The sequence below is a fragment of the Lactuca serriola genome, chromosome 5, assembly GCF_051521515.1.
Source record: "Lactuca serriola cultivar US96UC23 chromosome 5, Lser_US96UC23_V15, whole genome shotgun sequence".
NCBI lineage: Eukaryota > Viridiplantae > Streptophyta > Magnoliopsida > Asterales > Asteraceae > Lactuca > Lactuca serriola.
Window position 1 is genome coordinate 12,962,844 of NC_136412.1, and position 27,964 is coordinate 12,990,807.

Genomic DNA, 27,964 nt, shown 5'->3' on the forward strand with positions numbered 1-27,964 from the left:
TCGAAAGATGTGGGTTTCACTTTCATAAACTCTCCCAATACAGCTCTTGAGCTTTGCTCACCTAGAATCACCTTAGAATTATTCCTTAGTTCCTAACGAGTGTCTATCAAGTCTTGTAAAAACTTCGCATATTCTGGAATTTGTGAAAGCGGATCGATAAATGGGGTATTAATAGGAATACCCTTTATTTGCTAAATAAACTCCAGATGTTCCCTTTCTAGTGGACTAAGATTACCTCAGGACGGGAATGGCAAAGGCGGTTGATAAGCAGGAACGCATTCTGACTCTTTCTATTCAGACCGGGCACACAACGTGAGCATGGAGGACTCACGACGTGAGTCTAGTGTTTCAGCAATGTCTTCATTTTCAAGCTTCGGCTTCTTCGGCTTTGGATCAGGCTGCTTTAGTTCCACTTCTAGTGCCTCCACAAACTCATAGATTGCCTCTTCTTCAGTATCAATAGCCATAACATGGGATTGAGTGTTCTTTTTGGGAAATTGTGAAGATAATTTGTTGCTCACCAAAGTAGTTAGTTGATCAATTTGGACTTCGAGAATATGAATTGATGCTTGATGATTTCTTAATGAAGCTTGTTGGTCAATCATCATTGTTTGCTGTTCTTTCATCATTTTCTTGTGTTCCTTTACCACTGCACCGGTGTCATCATGCCTTTTCTCGGAAGCTTCCATAAATTTGATCAAAATGTTTTCCAAGTCTGCTTTTTTTTCGGCTGGTGGTTGCTCTTTTTGGTAGAAGCCTCGGCATGTCTACTTATATTTTTCTTCCTTTTACCTCTTGTACTCATCATATGGCAGCCACCTGTTTCTTTGGTTTTCTCTAGTACTCATCGTATTTATCTCCACTTGAATAGAAAACTTGAGCCCTTTTGTTCCCATACGCATCCAAGTTGCAATCTTTAGTCAAGTGTGGACAATTACATCGTTCACAACCAACTCTAATTGCATGAATTGATTGGTCCATTTGGGTCAGCCTTCAGTCCATATTATTTAGCATTGCCATCATAGCAGCCATCTCTTCAGAATGCGCACTCCCAACTCCCTTTACTCATTTATTCCTTGGATTGTGGTATTCACGAGAATGCTTTGCAAATTCTTCAACTAATTCCTTGACTTCACCCAGATTTTTCTTTGTAAGTGGTCCGTGAGAATAAAGGAGTTGCCTTTTCATTACATTGGCCCCGCCATAGAATATGGACACTTCTTATTGCATGTTAAGGTCATGTTGAGGACAATTCCTTAACAACCCCTTATAGCACTCCCAAGCCTCGTAAAGTGACTCCCCCGGGTTTTGCTCAAAATTTGCTATTGCCTTCTTGAGTTTAGATATCTTGGATAGTGGATAGAATTGGTCTAGAAACTGCTCATGCATTTGAGCCCAAGTAGTGATTGTACCTGGTGGTAGTGCTTTTAACCAATCCTTAGCAGCTCCCTTAAAAGTAACGGGAAGCATCCTTAAATAACAATATCCCTAGTCACATTCGGGACATTGTAATAATCCGCATTGTCATTGACCTCATCTAGATGCTTAAAAGCATCCTCATGATCTTTTCCATAAAATGGAATATCCTTAAGTGCAGCGAGGATATGTCCTTTCAGCTCGAATGTGGCAGTGGCAGGAATGGCAGGTTGTACTAAACCCTGACCAACATCCTCTCTAATTCTCTTTCTATGAGCTCCCATCGACATTTCTTCAATATTCGCCATCTCTTTTCTTGGCTCGTTCTCGGGTTCACTTGTATAAAGTCCAAACTCGGCTTCAGATTCGTATTCGGATTCGTTTAGGATAGGTATTTTATCTAACTTTTCAACCTTGTTTTTGTTCCTTAAAAATGAACTCGACTCTTCCATTTTCTTTCCCGGCTTCTTTGAGAACACTGACTTGAATTCTTGTAAGGGTGTCTTCTTTGGTGTTTAATCTTCTTTCATGTTCTTATCTTTCTTTTTGTGAAGAGCGGACTCTGGATCTTCAAGAGGTGGCACCAAAGGGCTTGAACTCGTCTAATGTACGCCTTCTTCGAGTTTTCCTTTTTAGCCCTCACCTCGTCTATGTCAAGCTTCTTTTTTGGCCTTTTTTCCCAACTTTTCTTCATCCTTCTTTAGCTCAATAGGAACTTTCTCTTCTTTCACCATTGGAACCGTCACCATGGAAGTAACCTCGTCTTCATCACTTGAGAACCCATCGTGTTCCTCACTCATCAAAATTGTTGGTTTTGTGTAGGCAATGACTTCAACAGAAAATGGAATTGATGCTCTTGGTTTAGTGCGTTTGACTTGTTGAATTGTTTTTATTTCTTCTTCCATAAGCTTCTCTAATTCTTCAAGTTCATTCTCTTCATCAATATTGAACACTTCACCTCTAACATCATATCCTAGAAATCCATCTTGTATTCCAAAATCTTCCTTATCATCACCAACCCTCAATGTAAGCTTAGATTTACAAACATCGACTAAAGCGCCATCCGTATTTACAGCAAAGGGCGACCAAGAATGAGTGGTACATTTGCATCCTCCTTCATATCCATAATAAAAAAATCAACTGGGAAAAAAAACTTCCCAATTTTAACAAGGATGTCTTCTATAATTCCCCTTGGATGCGTCACCGAAAGATTGGCCATGTGGATGGTCATTTTTGTAGCCGTCATTTTCTCAATATTCAGCTTTTGATAGAATGAATAGGGCATCAAATTTATGCTAGCCCCAGAATCAGCTAAAGCATAAGTCTTCAAATTGTTACCAAACTCACATGGAAGAGTGAGGCGTCCAGGATCTCCCATCTTCCTAGGTAACTCTCCCAATACAGCTCTTGAGCTTTACTCACTTAGAATCACCTTAGAATTCTTCTTTAGTTGCTAACGAGTGTCTATTAAGTCTTGTAAAAACTTCGCGTATTCTGGAATTTTTGAAAGCGAATCGATAAACAGGGTGTTAATAGGAATACCCTTTATTTGCTGAATAAACTCCAGATGTTCCCTTTCAAGTGGACTAAGATTACCTCGGGACGGGAATGGAAAAGGCAGTTGATAAACAGGAACGAATTTTGTCTTTTTTTGTTCAGACCGGGTCCACGACGTGAGCATGGAGGACTCATGACGTGAGTCTACTGTTTCAGCAATGTCTTCATTTTCGAGCCTTGGCTTCTTCCGCTTTGGATCGGGTTGCTTTGGTTCCACTTCTTGTGCCTCCAAAAACTCAGAGATTGCCTCTTCTTCAGTATCAATAGCCATAACATCGGATTGAGTGTTCTTTGTGGGAAATTGTGAAGATAATTTGTTTCTCACCAAAGTAGTTAGTTGACCAATTTGGACTTCGAGATTATGGATTGATGCTTGATGATTTCTTAATGAAGCATGCTGGTCAATCATCATTGTTTATTGTTCTTGCATCATTTTCTTGTGTTCCTTTAGCACTGCATCGGTGTCATCATGTCTTTTCTCGGAGGCTTCCATAAATTTGATCAAAATGTTTTCCAAGTCTACTTTCTTTTCAGTTGGTGGTTGCTCTTTTTGGTACAAGCCTCGGCATGCCTGCTTATACTTTTCTTCTTTTTGCCTCTTGTACTCATCATATGGAAACCACTCTTTCTTTGGTTTTCTCTAGTCCTCATCGTATTTATCTCCACTTGAATAGCATACTTGAACTCTTTTGTTCCCATACTCATCCAAGTTACAATCTTTAGTCAAGTGTGGACCATTACATCGTTCACAACCAACTCTAATTGCATAAACTGATTGGTCCATTTGGGTCAGCCTTCGGTCCATATTATTTAGCATTGCCATCATAGCAGCCATCTCTTCAGAATGTGCACTCCCAACTCCCTTTACTCCTTCATTCCTTGGATTGTGGTATTCACGAGAATGCTTTGCAAATTATTCAACTAATTCCTTGACTTCACCCGGATTTTTCTTTGTAAGTGGTTCTTGAGAATCAAGGAGTTGCCTTGTCATTACATTGACCCCATCATAGAATATGGACACTTCTTGTTGATTGTTAAGGTCATGTTGAGGACAATTCCTTAACAGCCCCTTGTAGTGCTCCCAAGCCTCATAAAGTGACTCCCCTTGGTTTTGCTCAAAATTGGCTATTGCCTTCTGGAGTTTAGCTATCTTGGATGGTGGACAGAATTGGTCTAGAAACTGCTCACGCATTTAAGCCCAAGTAGTGATTGTACCAGGTGGTAGTGTTTTTAACCAATCCTTAGCAGCTCCCTTAGAAGTCACAGGAAGCATCCTTAACAAGACAATATCTCTATTCACATTTGGGGCATTGAAATAAACCCTAGGCTACCAGGCATCATAAATCAGGCAACTTTATCATGTAATTCCTGAAGATCCCTAGCCAAGTACTAGCATGCTGTTCTATCATATCTCATAAAAAAAAATTGTATGGTATTTTGCGGTTACTTACTGGCTCCAGCTGATCGTACCTCCGCGTCCTCCTTTACTCATTTTTGAAAATCATTTTAAAGTCTCTTTTGAAAACTCTCCTTGATTTGAGACTGGATTCACACGAATGTTCCTCCAATTCACTCAAACCAAGGCTCTGATACCAATTTGTAACGCTCTAAAAATTCCAACCAATTTAAACTTTTCAAAAACAACCCAATTTCATAAAGTTATTACTAAAAGGTTTTCAATACATTTATTATAAGAGTATTTCCTAGAACCACATCATAAACACATAAAACATGAGGAGCGGTACGATCATGCCTTTGCCTTGCCACGGTATCCTAAAGTACCTGAAACATTTAAACCACAACTGTAAGCCCGAAAGCTTAGTGAGATACCCCCAAAATACCAACCATATATACCATAAACACAACATGCCATATCGCAACAGAACGCATAACAGCCATGCACTTCGGGTCTACTGTGTGACTGGTCCACCGCATCAGGCCTACAGTCCACCGGGTCCACCCTCCGGGTCTAACCATATACCTCGAATCTACAGTGTGATTGGTCTGCCCGCACCGGGCCTTTAATCCACTTGGTCCACTCTCTAAGTCTACAGTATGACTGGTCCGCCCGCACCAAGCCTTCAGTTGGCCTGGTCCACTCTCCGAGCCTCGGCACGTCTGGTCCTCCCTCTTGGGGCCTACAGCCTATTCGGACCGCTCACTGGGCCTTCAGGATAACCGTTCTGCCCTGGGTATGTTGGCCTATAGCACAAAGCAGGACCCGCCTCAACCCAACCTCAGTCAAACAACCATGTGCACATAACATATAATCATATAACAATTCACAACAAATTGACCAATCTAGCAGATCACATACGTAGCACATCCCTACCAGGATTCCGACCTAACCAGTCACTAGCATAGCATCATCCTATAAACCAGGATACCGACCCTAACTAGGTCTCTAACATGTACCATCCTAACTACCAGGATGCAAACATAACAAAGCAGTAACATAACAAACAACTACCCGGATTTCCATCCGAAAAAGGGCCGGCCTTGGTGTCGTAGACCCTGTCGATATAGTAACGATAACTCACCTTGCAACTGCCGAAACTCTAAACTAAAGAAGCAGATTCCCGAACCACCGCCTCACCAAGAATCCTGAACTAACCAAAGCAGCAAAATAACCATCAGCTTAAGCACAATATCCTTCCAAGGGTAAATTGACCAATTTACCCTTGACTCAATCTGGTCCAAGACTAAGGCCCATAATCAAAATATGAAAGGCTCAACACTAGGTAAGCTCTCAAGCCCACTAGTGGCCCAAGGACCAAAAGTCCGAAGCGAAATCCAATATTGGCCCAATTTACTAAATTGGGCCCACCTCACGAAATGGGCTTAGATCCAAGGTCCATCATAATTAGTGAGTCCAAAATACTCCATCCATAATGTTTAGTCACGGCCCAAGCTCTAATATCCCAATCTCTTAAGGCCCAAAATGAAAACCCAACAGAGGGAGTACGCTGGGCGTGCCCTCCTTGGTACGTTGGGCATACAATGATGCTCACGGATTCGAATCGGGACACAAACCCACTATGTTGGGCGTACTCCCATTTACGCGGGGCGTAACTCCGCTGAACTACAACTTCTCATAAGATCTTAATGGCTTAAGCTCTTAAGCCCAAACTTTAGATCCATAGACCAAATATGAATAGGATTCATAAAGTCTCAAACTTTGTTACTTGGGAGGTCCATAAAGCTCTTAATCCAAGGTCTTAATCCATTAAGACCTATCTATATCACATATGAGACAACCAAAGCCCTTGGAACCTCATTTTTCTTACTCAAGACCTCTCCTAAGGTCTAAAAGGACAACTAATCTCAACCAACTCGAATCATGCATCAAGATGAGGTTTTTGGGAAAAGAATGATGTCAAAACTTCACAACACATAGATCTACACAAAATGATTGCCAAGCCAGAGACTTTTTACCTCAAAAGGGCCTCAAAAGATGATTTCTTTCCAGATCCACAAGCTCCATCCACTCAACTCCTTCTTTGACAACTTCCACTTTCTCCTTCTAGACTCTCCTTTGCCAAAACAAGTTTTCCAAGTTCAAACACACCCAACAATGGAGGTGGGACGGCTATCTAGGGTTTCTAAGGACAAGAGAGTGTTTATGGAGGCTAGAGTGAGAACCATTATGCTCCTTATATAGTGGCTGGCCCTAAATTTAGGGTTTCTGGATGATAGACGTACGATGGGCGTAATTCTATTACGTTGGGCGTACGTCGAGGGACTCCGCGTTTATCTGTTCAATCTACGTTGGGCATAACCCAACCTACGCTGGGCATACCCACGTGTGTCCCATGCGTGCATGGCCTCTCCTTGCCAACTTCTTCTAATAAGTTCCGTAAGTGTCAATAACTTAAAAGTATCATAACTCCTTCATTCTAGATCCGTTCCCGACGAACTTTATATCCATGCAAAGGTGGCGAGAAGCCCTATGCTTCTATCAACATACAACGGTCTGAAACCTTCTCTAATAAAACCCATTGCGCATAAAAGACGAAAACGCCCTTACTCTTATCTCGGGGATCCATGAATAATTTACTCTTAGAACGGGGCGTTACACTTTGATACGAGAAAACCCTTGGAATTCCAGGTTGGTAACCTCTTCATGTGAAGGCCTCACCCCAGAAGAACATGATACGCTTTGAAAAGCGTGGAATAATAAATCCAAGGTACACAAGACCATTTTATATTCTTACTTGATTTGGTCCAGTAGCTTACAGACCCTGACTACCTCGAGAATTCAATAGAACACACCTTACCTTCCACATATTTAACGTGAAAAAGTGTTTGTCCGACGAGACTCTTGTTATCCCAATCGATTAGATCTAGGTAAACGAGTTCCACAACTTTGTGGAAGAATCCGTAGAAATCCTAAACAACGAAGTCAATAGGACAAAACAAAACTGTACCCCAATAGTGAAGGTCCGCTAAAATGCATAGCGGGGATCTGAATTCACTTAAGAATGGGAGGATCGAATGGAACATAAGTATCTGTATCTTTCACATTCGTCCATATGTATCTCTTAGACTTAATTTCGGGACGAAATTCCCTCTAACGGGGGAATAATGTAACAACCCATTATTTCACGTCAAACATGACTTTTTGATAAAGGATTATTTAGAATAAATAATCTTATCTAATTTGTAGTATATGTCACTGATGTGCACAAAAGTACCCACTAATTTTATATTTTATAACCTAACTAACTTAACTAACTAAAATGTACCTAGGCAGTGTACCTAGCCGAATTATAGAATAGGTGGGTAAGTCAGGTGTCGATCACATGGAACGGTGTTAACTGATTAATTTATCTACTACTAAATTAACCTAATTACTAACAAAGGAAGGGTCTTTATCTAATTTTGCAAGTTTAGATGAACTTAATCCTTTAACACTAATTCAGTCAATAAACAAACACTTCTATTAGTTCGAATCCGCGTTCACTCAATGGATTATAAATTGGCTATGACAATTAATGTTGGTTACAATTAAGTCATTATTATCAATTTAGTTCTAAATCTACTAACATTAATCAATTCATGTAAATCTCTGTATGGTCACACAATAGTAAACACAAAATCAATTATTAGATTAATTTGGAGCTATGCAAGATTGATTTGATAAAACATAATTACAGTCATAATTTGAGTTTTTTATCACAACCTAATTTAATAATTAATTGCTTAACTAAGATTGGATTAATCCTAGCTCCAATAATTTAATATTCACTAAATTATCAAGTATTCTAATTCATGCAATTTGATGGTCATCAACTACACATAATAAGATATCAAAGCAATCAACTACTAAAACAAACATGCTAGGTAAAATCAATCCAACACAAGTCTTAACCAACTAGCACATCAAAGCTAAAGTAATTACTCCATGAGTCCCAGCTTCATCTAGCTAACAGAAGCAACTACATTTAGCTGGACATCCTAGCAACTAAGCAAATAACATCCATAATCAAAAACATAATAAAAGTGTACCAAATTATGGATCAAACTATGCACTTCTTCTCCCTTGGTGTTGAAAGCCAATTTCAGAACTTCTTTTCCTCTGGAAATCGTCTCTAGGAACCCCTCTAAGCCAGCCAAAAGTCCCCAATTCGTAATGGCCAAGAGTTTATATAGTTTCTGGATTTTTCGGATTCACGTCGTGAACCGATAAGTCTCACGTCATGAATATGATAATCTCGTGATCGACAAGAATTCTTCCACCCGGATGCATATCTTTTGGAATACTCTGCTCACGTCGAGAATCTTCAACTTCCCACATTGTGAATATGAAAATTTCGTGGGTTTCTTGTCTTTTAAGCCTTCAAGTCTCCAAAGTTCCAATTATTGTCATTTCTGGTCCCTTTCTTTGAAAAATGCTTCTACTTTGGCTGCAAATAACAATTTATCCTTATAAGTACCATAATTCTATGCAAATAACCAAAATATTAATAAAAATGTAAATAAATATTGCCTAAAAATATGCATAAATATGGCAATATTAGTCACAAGGTTTCCGTGCATATAAAAAACGCCGAAATCCGAGTTATAATGAAGAAGTTATGACCTATCGAAAATTCGCGCCAAAACCGGCAAAACACTGTTTAACGTAAAAAGTGAGTTTTCAATAAAATGCTTTTTAGCCTTAACTATCTAAATGAAAGTTATAGTATACTTTAAACCAAGAATGATCGTAAAAAGAACGTCAAAATCTAACTTCGTATGAGGAGGTTATGATTTTTCCAAGTTTCAGCATAGCAGTGTACAATCCAAAAATCGAATTAAAGATCGAGCCATTTTTAGTCGACAAAACCTAAAGGAGAATCGAAGATCTCGTCAATAGTTGCTTAACGGTAAAAAGATAGACAAAAACGGATGTCAGATGAAGAAGTTATGAATTTTTAATGGACTTTTCCTATCTTGATGTGTTAAAAATATAACATTAAAAATAAAGTCAAAATTAGCCAACGGAGTCTAAACGAAAGTTGTAGAGCATAATCTCACCTACGCGTAGGTATAAAGACCATCAAAAATGTAGCTCGTATATGAAAGATACGAATTTTTGAAGTTTGTGACACAATTTACGAGACTGGACCGGAGGAGTACGCCCAACGTACTCCGTAGGTACGCCTAACATACTTAGAAGCTTGACCGGAGCCATCCACGTCGCCTTACCTCGCATGTTGACACGCACCGGACACGTACGAAGCTCAGTTTACGAACACACGCCACATTGCACCTACACGCAGCATACGAAGGTACGCCCAACATAGTGCGAGGGTTCAGCCAAGTATAAAAGGAGTGCGAGGTCTCCGGTTTTGGTTTACATTCTTGGATTCACCTTTCATTCTAAATACCTTTCTAGCCACTCTAAACCACCCCGAAGACGCGGTAACACCCCTATCAGCTAAAGCAAGCTCCGACGCCCCGAAGTCATCGAGAAAAAGAAACTATGTCTGAGTAAAGCCCGATTTTTTACCAGAAACTCACAGTTACGTCAAGAAAGCTCATTCCTAGAAATGAAACGCTGGCCGAATCACCACTTATCAAGTGAGTTCATACCCCTGTAATCTACCTTTTATATGATTTTAAATGCTTTTTAGGGGGGAATACAAGTTGAACACAATTTTATTGTGTTAATAATTGTATGTGATATCAATCGCATAACAGTTTTCCTTATGCTTTTAAGGATTATCAAATACTTCCATAATGACTTAAAAGTCACATAAACTCTTTTTAAGAATACTGATAAACTCTTTTAAATGTTTTTATAACTCTTTAAACTTATAATTGTCAAAATCATGTTCATATATCTATAAATATATAAATAAGACTTAAAGGGCTTAGGACTAACGAGTTACCTTAATTCTTTTTTCTTTTTTGGATGTGGACTTAAGGTGGGATTATTTGTCCGAAGGCCGTTACTTTCTTAATTATATATATTATACATATGGGAATAAAAAAAGGTTACTTTAATCGGTATCATTTCCTTTGTATCATGCTGAGCAAAGGGGTACACTCATGAGAAATCATGCTAATCGGGTAAAATGTATAAATTATAATAGGTATAATTTATGAACCAATGAGAAATTTATTTTCTAGATAAGTATATGAGGTCTAAATTACTTTGTCAAGAAAAGGGTACAATTCGATCTTTACTCAAACTAAAATGTGATGTTACGTATTCAGGACATGGCAATACTTGCTATGTTACATTCTTGTAACCAGAGTTTCCTAGAGGGAGAGTGGGCATTTTGTGTATAGATCTATACGGGACTGACAATCCCGCATCCCGACTGCTAGCTATATTCCGACAGACCGTCCATGGGATGAAAAATGTCACATATTCAGTCTTCGATGCCAGTAGGTCGTCGTGTTCATTCAAGTCCAGCATGGTTACAACTTTATCATATTTTAACCCTAATTAACAGTTGGATTAGTGTCTAAGGCTGTCACTATATTTGGTAAGTACTTGACCTGGTTGCGCATGGTCCTTTTGGGTTGCCTTCACCATAGCAACTTGACAGGATGATTTGTTAAGAGAGAAGAGATATTATTGTTAATATATTACGAGAGTAATATATTAAAGGAATAATAATATTATTTGATTAATATAAGTCATATATTAATTGAGAATTAATTTGGTGACTTAAAGAGATTAATTGAATAAAGGGGCATAAACTATCAAATGTGTGATAGTTGTGTTTAGGGATATGCATCCTTATGGATAAGGGAAGGGACGATTTTAAGGATAAGGATATCTTAAAAAATCGTCCAAGGCCTTAATTAGAATGATCTTTGGATTGCTTTGAGGCTAAGTTATCCAATTAGGGTTTAAGGGGAAACCCTAGGAGCTCATAGTATAAATAGGCCCTTAGGGTTGGAGAAATCGGACACTCTATCTTTTAAGAAACCCTAGAGCCGATTTCTCTCCTCTCTCTCTCTCTCTCTCAAATCATCTTCTTGCTAGTTGGTGTTTGTAAGCCATTATAGGAGTTATCCAATTGTGACTCTAAGCTCCAAGAAGAAGAAGTACCAAGCAAGTAATCCAAGGCATTGTTCTAGATCCTAATTCATATGATTAGAATCAATTGTTTACATTAGATTTAGTATTGTAAGTCCTGGATTCAATGCATGTTCAACTAGAGAAACCTAGATCCAAGCAATAAGGGTTTGCATGTGCACATAGGAAAGTTCTTGTGGCTCAAACCCATCATTGGTATCAGAGCTTTGATTGATTTCTATTGAATTGATGCATTGGTTGATTGCTTGTTGCTTGAAAAATTCGATTTTGTGATTCTGCCTAATGAACTCGACGAGTAGCTCCAACTCGGAGAGTCCATAGTGGGAACTCGGCAAGTTCAAGCATCAGAAAGAGGGAGTTTCAGGATTTCTTGCTGTTTTACTTGAGGAAACTTACCTTAACTGCTTTGGGTCATTAAAATCCGATTTTAAACATATATATGAGTATATTCTTGACCAAACAAAAGATAATTACCAATTAGTTGAATAATAATTTCCTTATATGATAACAATTGATTATTTGAATTGAATTGGTGGATTGTCTTGCAAGTAATATTAAATAAGATCAAATTGATATAATCTAATTAGTTGATTTATATTATTTGCTATTTGATCCTTATGTTTTGAAAAGTTTAAAACTTGTCCTCAAGTTTTGAAATTTAAGTTTTGTAATTAAAAGTCTAATTTGAATAATTTAAATTTCAAACCCTAGAATTTTACAAGTATAAAATTCAACACTATACTAATATATTATTAGAAGCTTAATATATATATATATATATATATATATATATATATATATATATATATATATATATATATGTGTGTGTGTGTGTGTGTGTGTATGATTAAAGATGCTAGTCTTACCGTTAGTAGGCCTCATTCACGAAGCCAGTCTATAAGGTGGGTATAAGGTTGCTGCCTATAAAATGGTGCTTAATGGGTGTACACTCAAACCCACCGCTTGCTTGACTGGTGGAGGGTCGTTAGCCAAATGGGTAGGATAGGGCAAACCTCTTCTCATTAATAAGTATAATGAATCTATTTAAAGTAACTTAACTATTTTATAAAATTCCCAATCTTAGTTACTTTAGGAAAAGTGAATTGATGCAATCCCATGAAATTACACTTTGCACCCTTGTTTAGATATTAGTGGAGTGTGTGTGGTTAACCGGCACACTAATTGGTTCTAAGCAATGGTGGCAAAGGGTGATTCATTGTTTGTCATAGTTCGGTGGAGCTTGTGTGCTTTACCGGCACATCGAATAGGTGATTGTAACAATGAAGGCACCATGTAGATTTGCATGGTTATTCGCACCCGCTTTGTGATCCTCGGTATCCTAGTCACAAACTAGAGGGGCATATCGAGATTTAAACATGCCATTGAAAAGTTCAATGAATCACAAAGAAATCTAGGAATTCTCAATACATTTAAAACTTAAATCTTATGTTTTTCATGGTGAAGAATTAGTGAATCGTCATTCACTTACCTCCAAATTATTTGCATGTTGGATTACGGTATCCCTTTTCTAATGTGTAAATAATGTTGTTGGTTCCTATCCCTAAATTTCTATTTTGGGTGTTAATTAGGGACTTAACTCTAATCAACTTTATTCCTTTCTATTTGTAGATGTCTAACGCAAACAACGCTGCTACTAGCTCATTCACGCTAATGAGCCTTTGTCAAAAAGTGACTTTCGATGGATCGAACTTTAGTGAATGGATAAGATACATTTGCATGATTGCTCGTTACGAGGACAAGGAGTATGTTCTCGATGAGAAGCTCGAAAAGATCAATCCAGAAACTGCCAATCCCAAAGAAATTGTTGTGTTTGAGACACATGAGCGTGATGCAACGAAAGTCTAGTGCATCATGATAGCCACAATGAACTCCGAATTCCAAAAGTCCTATGAGGACATGTATCATTATGAGATGCATCTAGACTTGATGGAGAGATATCACCAAAGCGCGAGGCAAGAGCGCTATGAGATCATAATGAACATGATCACTGCTAAAATGGGAAGTGGAGAATCTCTAACCGTGCACTTGCAAAAGATGCAAAGGTATTTCAATCGTCTTCACAAGTTGAATGTCAACTTTGGGGAAGATTTGGCTATCGACATTGTTCTTCACTCCTTGCCCTCATGCTACAATCAATTTAGGATGACCTACCACATGAACAAGGAATAGGTCACCCTAAGCAAACTCCAAGGTCACCTAAGGACTGCTGAGAGCAACCTAAAGGACAAGTCTGTAGCACCAACTCCCAATCCGTCTGTTGCTCCTGTTTTGGCTATTGGGAAGGGAAGGGGCAAGAAGAGGAAGGCTTCTTCGAAGAACCACCGCAAGGGAAAGTCCCAAGATGGTTCCTCTTCTAGTGGGACCAAGGTTGATCCCACTAAGCCTAACCCTAACCCAAAAAGAGGTAGAGTGCCATCATTGCCACAAAATAGGGCATTGGAAGAGAAGATGCCTGGAATATCTGCAAGCCATCAAGGATGGAAAGATCAAGCCATCTTTTGCAGGTATATACATAATTAAATCTAATGATTCATCCCATGCCATTTCTTGGGTTCTTGATACAGGGTGTGGTTACCACATTTGTTCTGATTTGCAGGGACTAGGAAGAAATAGGGTTGTGGAGCATGGAAGAATAAATCTAATCATGGGGAACAAAAGATCGTCGCCTGTTACCAAGATTGGAGTGTATTCTTTAGTGCTTAGTAATGGATTGAATTTAGATTTAAATAATTGTTGCTACTCGCCAGATATGGCAAGAAACATCATTTCTTTTCATGGTTTGTTTAAACAAGGATTTAGATATTCGTTTAATAATGAGAATGGTTCGATTTATGCTTATCTAAATGGTGTTTTATATTTTGAACCAATGCCTTGTAATGGAATTTATGAAACTGTTATGGTTGTAGATAATCTAGGAAATGATGTGTTGTGTATGGATTCTTCCAATAGTATGGGTAGAGCATCCTTGTGGCATTGTCGTCTTGGACATGTCAAAAAGAAGCGCATAGCCCAACTCCAAAAGGATGGAGTGTTGGAGTCATTCGACCTTAGGGAAGATGACACGTGCGAATCTTGTTTACTTGGAAAGATGACCAAGTCACCCTTCACTAACACTTGTGAGATGGGTGAGGGTTTATTGGATCTCATACACACCGACGTGTGTAGGCCCTTTAGATCTACCACAAAGGATGGGAACCGCTTCTACGTGACTTTCACTGATGATTATAGTAGATATGGGTATATCTACTTAATCAAGCACAAGTCAGAAACGTTTGAAAAATTCAAAGAATTCAAACATGAAGTGAGGAATCAATTGGGCAGGAAAATGAATATGCTTCGATCCGATCGAGGAGGAGAGTACCTAAGTCTTGAATTCCACGATTATCTCAAGGAATGCAGAATAATTTCGCAATTGACGCCACCTAGGACACCGCAGTTGAATGGTGTGGCAGAAAGGCGTAATCAAACCCTGTTAGACATGGTTCATTCTATGATGAGTCGTGCTTCACTACCTATCTCATTCTGGGGGTATGCCTTAGTGACTGCCGCCCATATCCTTAACCGAGTCCCTACAAAGAAGGTTGCCAAAACACCTCACGAGATGTGGACAGGGAAAGCTCCCTCGTTGGCACATATCAAGGTTTGGGGCTGTGAGGTTTTCGTAATACGAGAGACTCACAACAATCTCGAACCTCTTAGTGAGCGATGTATTTTCATCGGCTACCCGCAGAAATCCTTTGGATATCTCTTCTATAGACCGAGTGACAATGTTGTCTTCGTTGCGAAGAGAGGGGTTTTCCGAGAGCGAGAATTCATAAGCCAAGGAGACAGTGGGAGGCAAATCGATCTTGAAGAGATTCGAGTGTCGAGCGATGAAGGAACCTCTAATGTTGGCGCTCAACCCGAGGAGGAAACTCCGGTTGAACCGATTGACGAGTCCTTACCTCTTACACGTTCCGAAAGAGTTAGAGTTCAACCCCAGTTTTATGGTTTTCGTATTACTACCGAAGGGGATACGTATATTAGTAATGGTACACTAATAAATCTAGATGAACCTAATAGCTATAAGGAAGCCATGGCAGGCCCAGAGTCTGTAAAATGGAAAGAGGCGATGGACAGCGAGATTCAGTCCATGTATGACAACCAAGTTTGGAATTTGGTTGACAATGTGCCCGGACGTAAGACAGTTGGGTACAAATGGATCTTCAAGAAGAAGACCGACGTGGATGGTAATGTGCACACGTATAAGGCACAACTAATGGCGAAGGGCTTTAATCAAACTCCCAGAGTTGACTATGATGAGACCTTCTCACCAGTTACTAAAATAAAAACTATTAGGGTGATGCTAGCCATTGCTGCATTTCATGATTATGAGATATGGCAGATGGATGTCAAGACCGCTTTCCTTAATGGGAAGTTGGCTAAGGATGTTTACATGGCTCAGCTAGAGGGCTTCGTCGATCCGAAGCATCCCAATAGAGTATGTAAGCTTGAGAAGTCCATTTATGGACTTAAGCAAGTGTCTCACAGATGGAATCTTTGTTTCGATGAGAAAGTCAAAGAGTTTGGATTTGTACGAAGTGAAGATGAATCATGTGTATATGTCAAGGCCAGTGGGAGTATAGTTAGCTTCCTCGTTTTGTATGTCGATGACATACTGCTCAAAGGAAACGACGTCCCAACTTTGCAGGAGGCTAAATCCTGGCTCGGGAAGTGCTTCGTTATGAAGGACCTCGGAGAGGCTTCCTATATTTTGGGAATAAGGATAGTGAGAGAATGAAGTAAGAGACCAATAGGACTTAGTTAGAATAATTACTTAGATAAAGTACTAAAACATTTTAGTATGGAAAACTCGAAGAATAGAGAACTATCGATACAAAGTAATGCCAAGTTGAGTAAGACTCAAAGTCCGAGTACTGAAGCCGAGATAGTTGAGATGAGACGAGTACCTTATGCTTCCGCAGTTGGCTCGATCATGTACGCTATTACTTGTACTCGCCCTGGTGTGGCCTTTTCTTTGAGCATGGTCAGTAGATATCAAGGGAACCCGAGCAAAGCTCATTGGATTGCGGTCAATAATATACTTAAGTACCATCGGAGGAACAAGGAATGTTTCTTAGTCCTCGGAGGGAGTGATGACTTAAAGGTGCGAGGGTATAGTGACGCCAGCTTCCAAACCGACAGGGACAACTACCGTTCGCAGTCGAGCTGGGTCTTTACCCTTAATGGAGGAGCAGTGACTTGGAAATGTTCCAAACAAGAAACAGTAGTTGATTCAACATGCGAATCAGAGTACATTGCAGCGAGCGAAGCGTCAAAGGAGGCGATGTGGTTGAAGAACTTCATTGGTGATCTTGGAGTTGTGCCTGCCATAAAGGAGCCTATGGAAATTTTCTGTGATAATGAAGGAGTGGTTGCCTTGACCAAGGAACCGAGAGATCATGGTAGATCTCGACATATCGACAGAAAATATCACTTTATTAGACATGGAGTAGAAGAAGGACACCTCGTAGTAAAGAGGGTATCGCCGGAGGATAACCCAGCAGATCCGCTTACGAAGGGACTGAGCAGGGTTAAGCATTTGCAGCACGCTAGGAGCATTGGGCTGAAAGACGATATTAGTTTAGATTAGATAGTTTTTGAAACATATAATAGATAAATGTAATTGACATTTGATGATTAAATTAAGAAGTATTATTTATGAGTAAATCTATTGTCTTATGTTAATTATTTAACTATTGTTTCATTTTGCATGTTTTGACTTCCTGAATAATTGAGTTATTAAGAATAATCAAATTATTTGAATGGTCCAAAATCGTTCATATGTTGGAAGTAGGTATGAATGAAGATTGTCATGAATTGGTATGTAGATTGTCTAAAAGGTATTAGACATAGCAAAGGTTTGCTGCAATGTTCATGAGTGCTTAAGAACAAGTTTTGAGCATTAGAGTGAACCCGTGCTTGCTGGAATCATTTTTTTGGAATGAGACACAAGTGATCGCAAGATGATAATATCATATGGTCTTAAAACCAAGATATATGATTTATTGTTTATTAATTGGTTTTGCATTGATAATGCGAAACCGCATCAGTAAATTGATGTCATAAAACGCATTTTTGTGTATAATTGATTAGTAAATAGTAAATGCATATAAGTCGAAGTTTATCTGTTACTTTTATCCTAAGAGGGTAAAAGCAATATCAGGGCCCCTCGATGATTTGATTTGACTTATGTGTCGGGCCCGGTCAGGACTGAATTGATGTGTTCAATTAAGTTCTATACCAAATGAACCGGAGATCGAGAAACCAATTGCTGAACAATAAGTTCCATAAGATTGTTCGCATAATGTCTAAACAGAGCACTGTATGATCCCTTATCTAAAGGACAGGATACTAATAAGATCAGAGTTTGACAGCATCTTTGAGAGCTACGATTGCTAATCGGATTGTATTTGCATATATAGTTACTAGACTTATCCAAGTGGGAGACTGTTGGATTAGTGTCTAAGGCTATAACTATATTTGGTAAGTACTTGACCCGGTTGCGCATGGTCCTTTTGGGTTGCCTTCACCATAGCAACTTGACAGGATGATTTGTTAAGAGAGAAGAGATATTATTGTTAATATATTATGAGAGTAATATATTAAAGGAATAATAATATTATTTGATTAATATAAGTCATATATTAATTGAGAATTAATTTGGTGACTTAAAGAGATTAATTGAATAAAGGGGCATAAACTGTCAAATGTGTGATAGTTTTGTTTAGGGCTATGAATCCTTATGGATAAGGGAAGGGACGATTTTAAGGATATGGATATCTTAAAAAAAATCGTCCAAGGCCTTATCTAGAAGGATCTTTGGATTGATTTGAGGCTAAGTTATCCAATTAGGGTTTAAGGGGAAACCCTAGGAGCTCATAGTATAAATAGGCCCTTAGGGTTGGAGAAATCGGACACTCTATCTTTGAAGAAACCTAAGAGCCGATTTCTCTCCTCTCTCTCTCTCTCTCTCAAATCATCTTCTTGCTAGCTTGTGTTTGTAAGCCATTAGAGGAGTGACAATTGTGACTCTAAGCTCCAAGAAGAAGAAGTACCAAGCAAGTAATCGAAGGTATTGTTCTAGATCCTAATTCATATGATAAGAATCAATTGTTTACATTAGATCTAGTATAGTAAGTCTTGGATCCAATGCATGTTCAATTAGAGAAACCTAGATCCAAGCAATAAGGGTTTGCATGTGCACATTGGAAAATTCTTGTGGCTCAAACCCATCATTAACCAGGTTAATATTAGGGTAGTTATATTTACCATTAGTTTATTTTTTTTAAGAAATACTACTGTAGTAATTACTTTTCACAAACAAAACGGAATGGTTTTATGGGGATTTAAAACTACTTATCAGGACGATTTTATGGGGATTTAAAACTACTTATCAGAACCGTTTTATGGGAATTTAAAACTACTTATCAGAACGGTTTTATGGGGATTTAAAACTACTTATCAATTGTAACGTAGAAAATATAGGATTTTCTGGAACATAGTCATTCACTTTCTTTAAACTAGTATAACATAAAGGACCTTTAGTGGTTAATTCTATAATTCCTTAGTTTATACATCAAAGTTATATATAAATAATATTCGAAAGGAAGTGGAATGTGTGATTTCCGCCTTACTTCTTGTTCCTTGTTTGGTTATGGGCTTATGGCAGATTCACACATTTAATTGTCAGTTCGATATTAGGTTATATATAACTAGCATAAACTAAGTAATTGTAGAAGGAACTATTGTGGTTATCATTTTATCATATCAGAAAATATAGGAATTTCTGGAGGAACATGTGAACTTTCCCAAGAACTTAGAATATACTTTTTTAACGAAATATAACTAAATACTTATGAACTCACCAGCTTAAATGTTGATATTCTCCTTCAAAATAACTTGTATTCTCAGGAATCCAGCAGATAGGTACACTCCCGAAGCTTGTGAGAAGACAGCTTAGTACCGTGCTGCGTCTTTTGTCTTTTACTATATCTACTTTGATGTTTTAATATGAAATGTTTAAACACTTATGTAAAACTTATACTTATTAATGCAATGGTTGTTTGTACTTTGATTACTATAATGCATGTGTTGTGATACTTACATGACGTCCTTCGCCCCCGAACGTTTTCACCGTTCTGGTTTGGGTTGTGACAGAGAGGGAGAGCAAAATTTTGGCCAAGCCTTGGGAAGGAAATGATGGCTGAAAATTGAAGCCTAGGGGTCTTTATATAATACAACTAGGAAACCCTAGATAACCCTGATTTGAATTAAATAATATTAATTTAAATTTGGTAATTATCCAGCTTCCTAATTATCCTCCAAGTATAATTCCAGAAACCCTAAAAGCTTTTACAAATCATCCACCCTCCTGGTGGAAAGTTCTGGAGCCTTTTGTTCAACTATTAAACAATTGCACTTTAGACCCTGCACTTTTGATTAATTACATTAATCTTAAAATTAATTCCAATTAATATCTGATTAATTATTAGCTAAATATTACTATTTCTAATTAATATATTATTCTCATAATATATTAATAAATTATTTATTTCAATTTATTAATCATATAATAAATCAATCTTTCTCCAAAAATCATCATGTCCAATTGCTAGGTTTGAAGGCAACCCAAAAGGAATGTGCTACTATCAATTCAAGTTTATATTAATTATAATTATTGACTTAGACATCTAATACAACAAAAGACCGGTGAGAATGAGGTCTACTTTAAATTCTAAATAATAATAATAATATTACATTAATTAAAAATTAAATACACAATTATATTATGGTAATTTCGGATTTTATATGGACAAAAACTACAATAACATGTAAGTTTTAAACATATTAGAGAAACTTTTAAAAATAAAAACTAAACTTAATTTAACGCTTGGACTATCGTAGTTTGCTCAAACCTATATGTGTATTGATGAGGTAAGCATGACATAAAGCTAGAGCAGATAAAAGAAACAAAAAGAGCAAAGTCTATGTTTAAGTTGTTTATAATAAGAAGCGACAATGACAACACTCGGCGTCTCTCATTCCCTTTAATAATACTTCTTCCCACCCAATACTTCCCCATCATAACCTTGCTTCAACTTTCATACATTAAATTATGACTTTCCTTTTCTACTTGTCCATATATGCATACATACATATATATTTGAATCAAGTGGTAATGATTTTAGGTTATAAGTACGTGTTTTATCTATAAATTCGAGTTATGTTCATTTCCGAGTTAGATTATGAATTCAGTTTTTCGTACATTTAGCTGGCTTTACTTATCCCTATTCATCATCATACATGTTTTGTAATCATGTAATTATACGTTTAAAACTTATCAAAATTATAAATACGTGTTGGTTTTGTGTACTTACCTTATGGTATCCACACAAGATCATGCCTTTCAGCCTTCCGTTTGTTGTTTGTCGTTATATTTGGTGTTTTTGAAGTAGATATTTATGGACTACAAACTTATACATGATTTCTAAATTTTATTTTTCATACATTAACTGTTTTCACATTTATGACTTTCATTTGTATTTTTCGTATTTTTGAACTAAATGGTCAATATTTTAATTTGCTTGTAAATTTTGAACGTGGTTAGCATAAGTTTATATTCTCAAAATAGGTGTAAAATCCATGTATTACATGGCTTCAATTAAAAGAAAAAATTAAATTTAAAAATTTTAAACATTTGAAAAGTTTGATTGTATAAAAAGAATCAGAAAAATATTAAATTATTAGAATTAAAGTGTTTTTTTTTAAATTTAAACAAATAATTTAGATAAATAAATAAAGAAAACTAATGAGCCTTTAATTTAGAATTTTTGAAATTGAAAGGTAATTCAATTATTGAAATTGATATGTATTTATTATTACATTTATTACAACTATTACATTTAAATATTATGTGAAATTTCATAAAATAGAAAAAAAACCATAAAATGTACGTGGCAAAAAGATTTTCATTTATTAGAATAGACACAATTTTAGAAATTTCTAGCGATTGTAATCTTCAACCATCTCTCTTTTAATAAAGCAACAAGGAATGGTAACTAATGACGTTATGCTAAGTCATCCACCAAATACATGATCGAAGTTAATTGTCTAATTCTTATAGATAAAACATTTCTTTTAGGAAAATTGAGTAATCTAACATTTATAAACTGTCTTTTTATAAAAATAACCAACAATTTTTTTTTTGAAAAATGACCGTTTGATCCCGAATACCATATTTGGAACATGATGTTTTGTTCTGGAGGTGTGCTTTGGAATACGATATTCCTGAGTATTTATGATATTGTTCCGAAGTGGTTGTCGGTTGGTGGGGATGAGGTCCGGAATCTGACACTCCGTACCTTCCGGATTGGAAAATTGTATTCCGGATTGACGTCCAGAACGGCTATACATTCCAGAGTGGCGTTTCAGAGAGGTAGAATTATGGTTTTCTATGTTTTTTCTTCCAAATATGTAATACATTTGTGTTTTTAATACGTTTGTGTGTTCGATGCTTTCCAAAAACATTCCAGAATAAATACATATATAGGTTTTTTTTTCAAGTTTCAGTTTCTTATGGAGGGAATGACAGCATATCGACAGATGTATGCAGGTTACATACAAATCAAATTCGTCTATCTTTTCAATGTCTTGGATCAAATATAGTTAGATGTTAGATATTTTCTTAATTTTGTTACTACTATGCCTCCCAACACAGTACAGCTGTTTGTTGTTAATAATGTTATGGATAGTGGTACTAATCAATTTCCCGGGGAAAATCATTCTGGAAATGGTTCTTCTGGTGTTGGAAGGAACCAAATTTGTAACTTATTACCTATGACAACCAACCATGTTCCTTCTTACAATGACCCTGTACATGGGAGTGATTATAGGTCTAAAGGTAAGGCTGTTGTTCAGTATTACCTTACTGTTGATGTTGATGAATCTGTGAATGATGAGTCAAAACTAATGATGTTGGTTGATGATGGTAATATAGTTCCACATGGAGAGTCAGTGGAACATTTTTAGAGTTACACTGAATTTGATGGGGATGATCATGAAGATGGAGGTGATGAAATTGATCCTTTACCACAACCCCAAAAAGCACAACAGGAAAAGTTTCTTTATTATTTTTTCAATTCTGAAGAAACACAACCCACCTATTAGGGTATGTTTGATCCTTTACCACTACCCGAATTAGCTCAAAAAAACCGTAAAGGGGCCACAACACACAACTATAATTCTCATCTTAAGTTATTCCAACTCTTCAAAAACAAAGAATAACTTAAGCTTTATTAGGATTGAAAAGTGTTAATGAAAGTTTCCAATATAAAGTGAAAAAATCTACAAAACACAGTTTTGAACTTGTTTGCTATAATGGATAATTGTTACTGGTGGATTAGGGCAACATAACATAATACTACTAATTTATTTCAAGTGGTTAAACTATCGGAGAAACACACTTGCTCAAACACACATCTACGTCCCTATCATCGACAAGCCAACAAAAAGGTATTGGGTCACTTCTTGAAAGGCATATTAGCTGATAGTATCGGTAATATGTTGCGGTGGAAACAGATACAACGAACTTTAAATGACCGTTTTTGTGTACATATTTCATACTGGCAAGCATGGAATGCTTAAATGTATGCTCTAAATCTATTGAAAGGGCCCCTTAAGAAAACTTTCTTGAACTACCTATATACTGTTACAACTTAGAGAAGAAGAATCCAGGGACAGTGACACATATAAAGACGAGTGATGACAACAAATTTGAATACTTTTTCATGGCTATAGGTTGCGCGATAATATATTTTATATACCTACTTCTTTATATTTAATGTACATACACATGTGTTTGCTTTAATTAGATTGTTAATTACTTTTTAGGTTTGCGTCCTATCATTGATGACGCACACCTTAAAAGGAAATACTTAGGCACCATGTTCCTAGCAGTAAACATAGATGGTAATAAGCAGATCATTCCTATTGCATTTGGTGTTGGGAAAACTGAAAGTGGAGAGTCATGAGTTTGTTTTTTATCAAGACTTAAAGAATGTATTGGGGACATAAAGTCCGGAATTAAGGTTTTTTTATTGTATTTCGAAATTATGATTTTTGTATGTATGTTCCGGACCATAAAGTCCGGACAATTCTGGACCAGTTCATCGTATTCCGGACATGATATTCGTATTCCGGACTTGATTTTCGGATTCCGAACACGTTTCGGACTAGCAAAAATTAGGGTTTTTGATTACGATGTATCATATAGTATAGATGTAAAAGCATATATAATCCTATAATTGTATTAACAATATTAAAATTCACAGAAAACCCAATAGTACCTATATAATTGCGTAAACTAAACATTTTTTAAAGTATAATAAAAAAATAAATGCATTTAATTATAAACAAATTTGAAACTTACAAATAAAAATTGCATTTTTTTCACTACTATCGGAAGACATTTTCAATTGTACAGGTGTCCGGAATTGATTGTCGTAGTGTAGTCTGAAACAAGGGATGTCAAAATGCAGTCTGAAACGAGTTAAATGGTATTTATAGGAGAACCAGATTATCAAATCGGAATTACTACCCGTTTAACCGAATTTGAAATCGGGTCCAGAACAACCCATTCCGGACTAAGTGGTCATTTTGAAAAAAAAAAAAAAAAAAAGGTTATTTAAAAAAAACAACCAAAAAGGTTGTTAGATTACTCAATTTCCCTTTCTTTTAGATTATAAGCACTTATTTGAGAAATCTTATAATTTGTTTGCATTTTTCTTTCTAGCTATTTTTTTCTCTTTTACCCAAATTAACTCGCTAAACCCCATTCATGGTAGCATAGGTTCATATTTGTTTTTGAGTTATTGGTTTAAGGCTAGAAGGAGTTGTGTTTGCATTGTCGAGTGTCATCTCCTCCAAAACCTTGTCCAAATCAGCCAAGTACTTGCCAAGAGGAGCCAGACTTGGTGAGCAAGTGTGGAGCAAAATATTTTTTGCCTCTTGCTGATAAGAGGGGGGTGTACCCTCGGTATGTCGAGCTCCACATAAAAAGTGTCGAGCTGCTTGTCATTTCACTCCTCACAGTTTAACAGGATTGTACATGGTTGTTTTTTTTACTTAATTATAAAAGTCTATAAGGTTCATCTTGAAGCGTTGTTTATTTTTAAGCTATTGGTTACACACTTACACCACTCCTAAACTTTTTTTCCTCCAAGAAAACTTAAACCCTCAATATTTAGTTAAAGAGACATATTTTCACCAACACAAAATATCATTGGGCTACAAACGTGTAAAAAAATGGTTTAATGGATTATCATGACAAGTCTTTACCTATTGGTATTTTTTTATCGTTCAAGTCATCTGATGTTAAAAGTGAACAGGGTTAAGAAACTTGTTTTGAACAAAGATAAAATGATGATTTAATCAGATTAAAGCAATTTATTTTAAAAGGTGGCATATGAGAAAGTGGTAAATGTGAAGAAGCTGGGTCCTTATGTGAGGGAGATACAAGAAGCCATAGAAATATTATGTTGTATTTTTTTCAAAAGAAGAAGCCTTTTACAATCAGAAATGACAATAGAAACAGAAATAGAAATAGATAATGATATAGAAGATGGTATAAAAAAGAAAAGAAATTAAAATAGTATTTTATGGTTTTGGTTTTTTTGGTTTGATATTTTGTGATGTAAAGATCAAGCAGCAACAACAAGTCCCTTGAGTTTCTTAGTAATGGTGGCAATATGTTTGCCCTGGTGGAAGGCCTGTTGGAGCTCAAGGTCAGATGGTTGTCTAGAGCCATCCCCAGCATAAGTCCCTGCACCATAAGGACTCCCACCTTTGACTTGCTCCATTTCAAACATTCCAGCTCCAAATGTGTACCCAATCGGCACAAATATCATCCCATGGTGAACCAGCTGAGTGATGGCCGTTAACCTAACAAAAAATAATTTTTTTTTTAAATTAAAAATAAAAAATATATTTGTAATTTGTGGGATGGTGGTTTGGGTGCTTACGCGGTGGTTTCTTGACCGCCGCCTTGAGATCCGGTGCTGTAGAAGATACCGGCGGGTTTTCCGGCGAGTTGTTGGGTTCTCCAGAGACCACCGGTTGAGTCAAAAAATGCTTTGAATTGAGCCGACATCATACCGAATCTGGTGGGGAACCCAAAAACAAATCCATCAGCTTCAGAGAGTTCGCTTGCTGTGATTATTGGTACGTCGCTTTTAGGAGGTGCACTCATTTTACCCAACACCTCTTCATGCAATGTCTCTGCCACCTGCACCTCACAAAGAATCCGTAAACATTAAAATTAAAATTAAAATTAAATATGATTTTCTATACCTGCCATAATTTGGCTTCCACTCCTTCAACGGATGCAGCTCCTTTCTTTATCTCTTCAGCCAGCTTTTCTACATGTCCATACATGGAGTAGTACCTGCCATTGCCACAACAAAGAATCAACTCTTATACTTTTACCCTTACATTCCAATTTCCAACAAAGTTTGTTTCAGAATATTCATAAATCCAATAGTTAATTAAGACAACTATTTTTTTTTAGCTAAACCTATTAAGTCATTAGACTACCTTTTTTTTTTGTATATATTTGATATTGTCCTGAATTGGACTAACCCAGAATAAATTTAGTGATATTACTTAACTTTAAGGAAAGTCTGTTACAGCTTATAGTCCAATTTCTATATCTTAAGTTATTGATTATCACTAATACAAATTTTCCAACAAGCATGTCTATAAATCAGAATAGTCATGTCTATAAACCAACTTTTTCTCTATTCCTGAAACACAAAAGGGAACAGCTCTTTCTCTTCTCTATGCATCCCTCCTATAACTGTCTTAAGCTATTTCTCTCCTTTCTCAAGGCATCAAGAATATTGCAGACCAGTAGGTATACTACAAATGTTCATTCAATCATGGTACAAGTAGTATAACTGGAATTAAACATAACTGACTCATGAACAGCAGCTAAAAAATGCAGCCCACATTATTTCCCTTTAATACTTATTGACCTCAAGAACCCCCTTTGTAATTTTGTATTGCATACATCATGACTGTTCTGGAGTCCTGGTTATAATGTATTGGCTAGACATTTATATTTGCTCAAAGATTATCACAAACAACCCAAAACAATGTAAGATTTTAAAACACAAGTTTCAAATGGTAGGACTATAGCATCTATACTAGCAATAATATAAATTATAATCAAGAAGCTTAACTGTATCTTAGTCTTTTACCTAAAAAATTCTTGTAGACTTAACAACACATTTTTCTCGATCAATGTTTCTTTAACTAACCCTAAGTTGATTTATTATTTCCGATTCTTAAAAAAAAAAAAAAAAAAAAAAAAAAAAAAATTCATTCTTGTTTCCTGTACTATAGTTGAATAGTTTAGTTGGTTTTATATCATCATCAATCAAATATCACATCAATAGAACAGTACACAGAAGCACCAAAATATCATTTCTAGCAAAACATCAGAATCAGAAGTCTTTAACCACATTGGAGACCTTTATCTAAAATAAGCATGCTTCTAATTTATAAAGACATATATCTAGTAGATCAAGTTTTAACAGGCTATCACTTGGAAATGTTAAGTGGTAAATGCACTCAAAAGTGCACATCTAGTGCGACTTTCTGTCTTCAATTTCACATTTAAAAATACATATCGTCAATCATCAATTCTACAGACTCAGATGCGGCTTTGATACACGAAATTATAAATTTTAATCAACCGATCTGAATAGCTAAAACCCATATCATCAATCGCCAGTACCACAAAGTCAACGCGGTACTAAAAATTACCTACGAAGGTCAAATTATAATTTCAATGCACTTAAAATACACATCTGAGTCTAATTTCAGTCTGCAATTTTTCGCAAAAAAACACAGATCATCGGTCGTCTATCCTACGTTTTCTCAATTTAGCGGTAACGAAAAATAATATAATTACAGCCATAGAGAACCGATCTGATAACAAATTTCATCCACAACAATAAAAAGGTCGTTCGATCGTTACTGAGACCAAATCGACTAAATCAAATTGCGTAATAAAGCACCTATTAGCAACAACGAGATCATCGTGCAGAGAGAGAGAGAGAGAGAGAGCACATACACAATATACACTTTTGTAGCCATTGATGAGAGTCCTCGGAAGTCGGGATATGTGTTTTCCGGTCGTTGATCGGTCAAGCCCCTTGGTTAATTGAGTAAAGCTTTCACGATTGATTGAATTGACTGTGCAACGATGAGCACTAACCTCTCGGGGACTCTGGTATTTATACTAAGATTGTTCCGGATTTGTTAGAGTTTGGCCAGCTGGCAAATCGCTTTAAGAATTTTGTTGAATTACCAGTTGTTTACGTCGCAAAC

At 36.7% G+C, this 27,964-nt stretch overlaps 1 protein-coding gene and 2 non-coding genes across 3 annotated transcripts; 2 read left to right on the forward strand and 1 right to left on the reverse strand.

The window, feature by feature from the left end:
- Positions 1-1,234: 1,234 nt before the first annotated feature.
- On the forward strand, positions 1,235-1,341 carry LOC145055984 (small nucleolar RNA R71). Its single transcript, XR_013685526.1, has one exon. It is a non-coding gene; the product is annotated as a small nucleolar RNA R71 (small nucleolar RNA).
- Positions 1,342-4,010: 2,669 nt separating this feature from the next.
- Positions 4,011-4,117, forward strand: LOC145056069 (small nucleolar RNA R71). Its single transcript, XR_013685607.1, has one exon. It is a non-coding gene; the product is annotated as a small nucleolar RNA R71 (small nucleolar RNA).
- Positions 4,118-25,092: 20,975 nt separating this feature from the next.
- On the reverse strand, positions 25,093-27,863 carry LOC145051998 (NAD(P)H dehydrogenase (quinone) FQR1). Its single transcript, XM_078999811.1, has 4 exons — positions 27,708-27,863; positions 25,922-26,015; positions 25,594-25,856; positions 25,093-25,513 (listed from the first exon to the last, which is right to left on the reverse strand). The coding sequence occupies exons 1-4, from the start codon at positions 27,728-27,730 to the stop codon at positions 25,273-25,275; spliced, it is 621 nt and encodes a 206-aa protein (XP_078855937.1). The 5' UTR covers positions 27,731-27,863; the 3' UTR covers positions 25,093-25,272.
- Between the last annotated feature and the right edge of the window lie 101 nt (positions 27,864-27,964).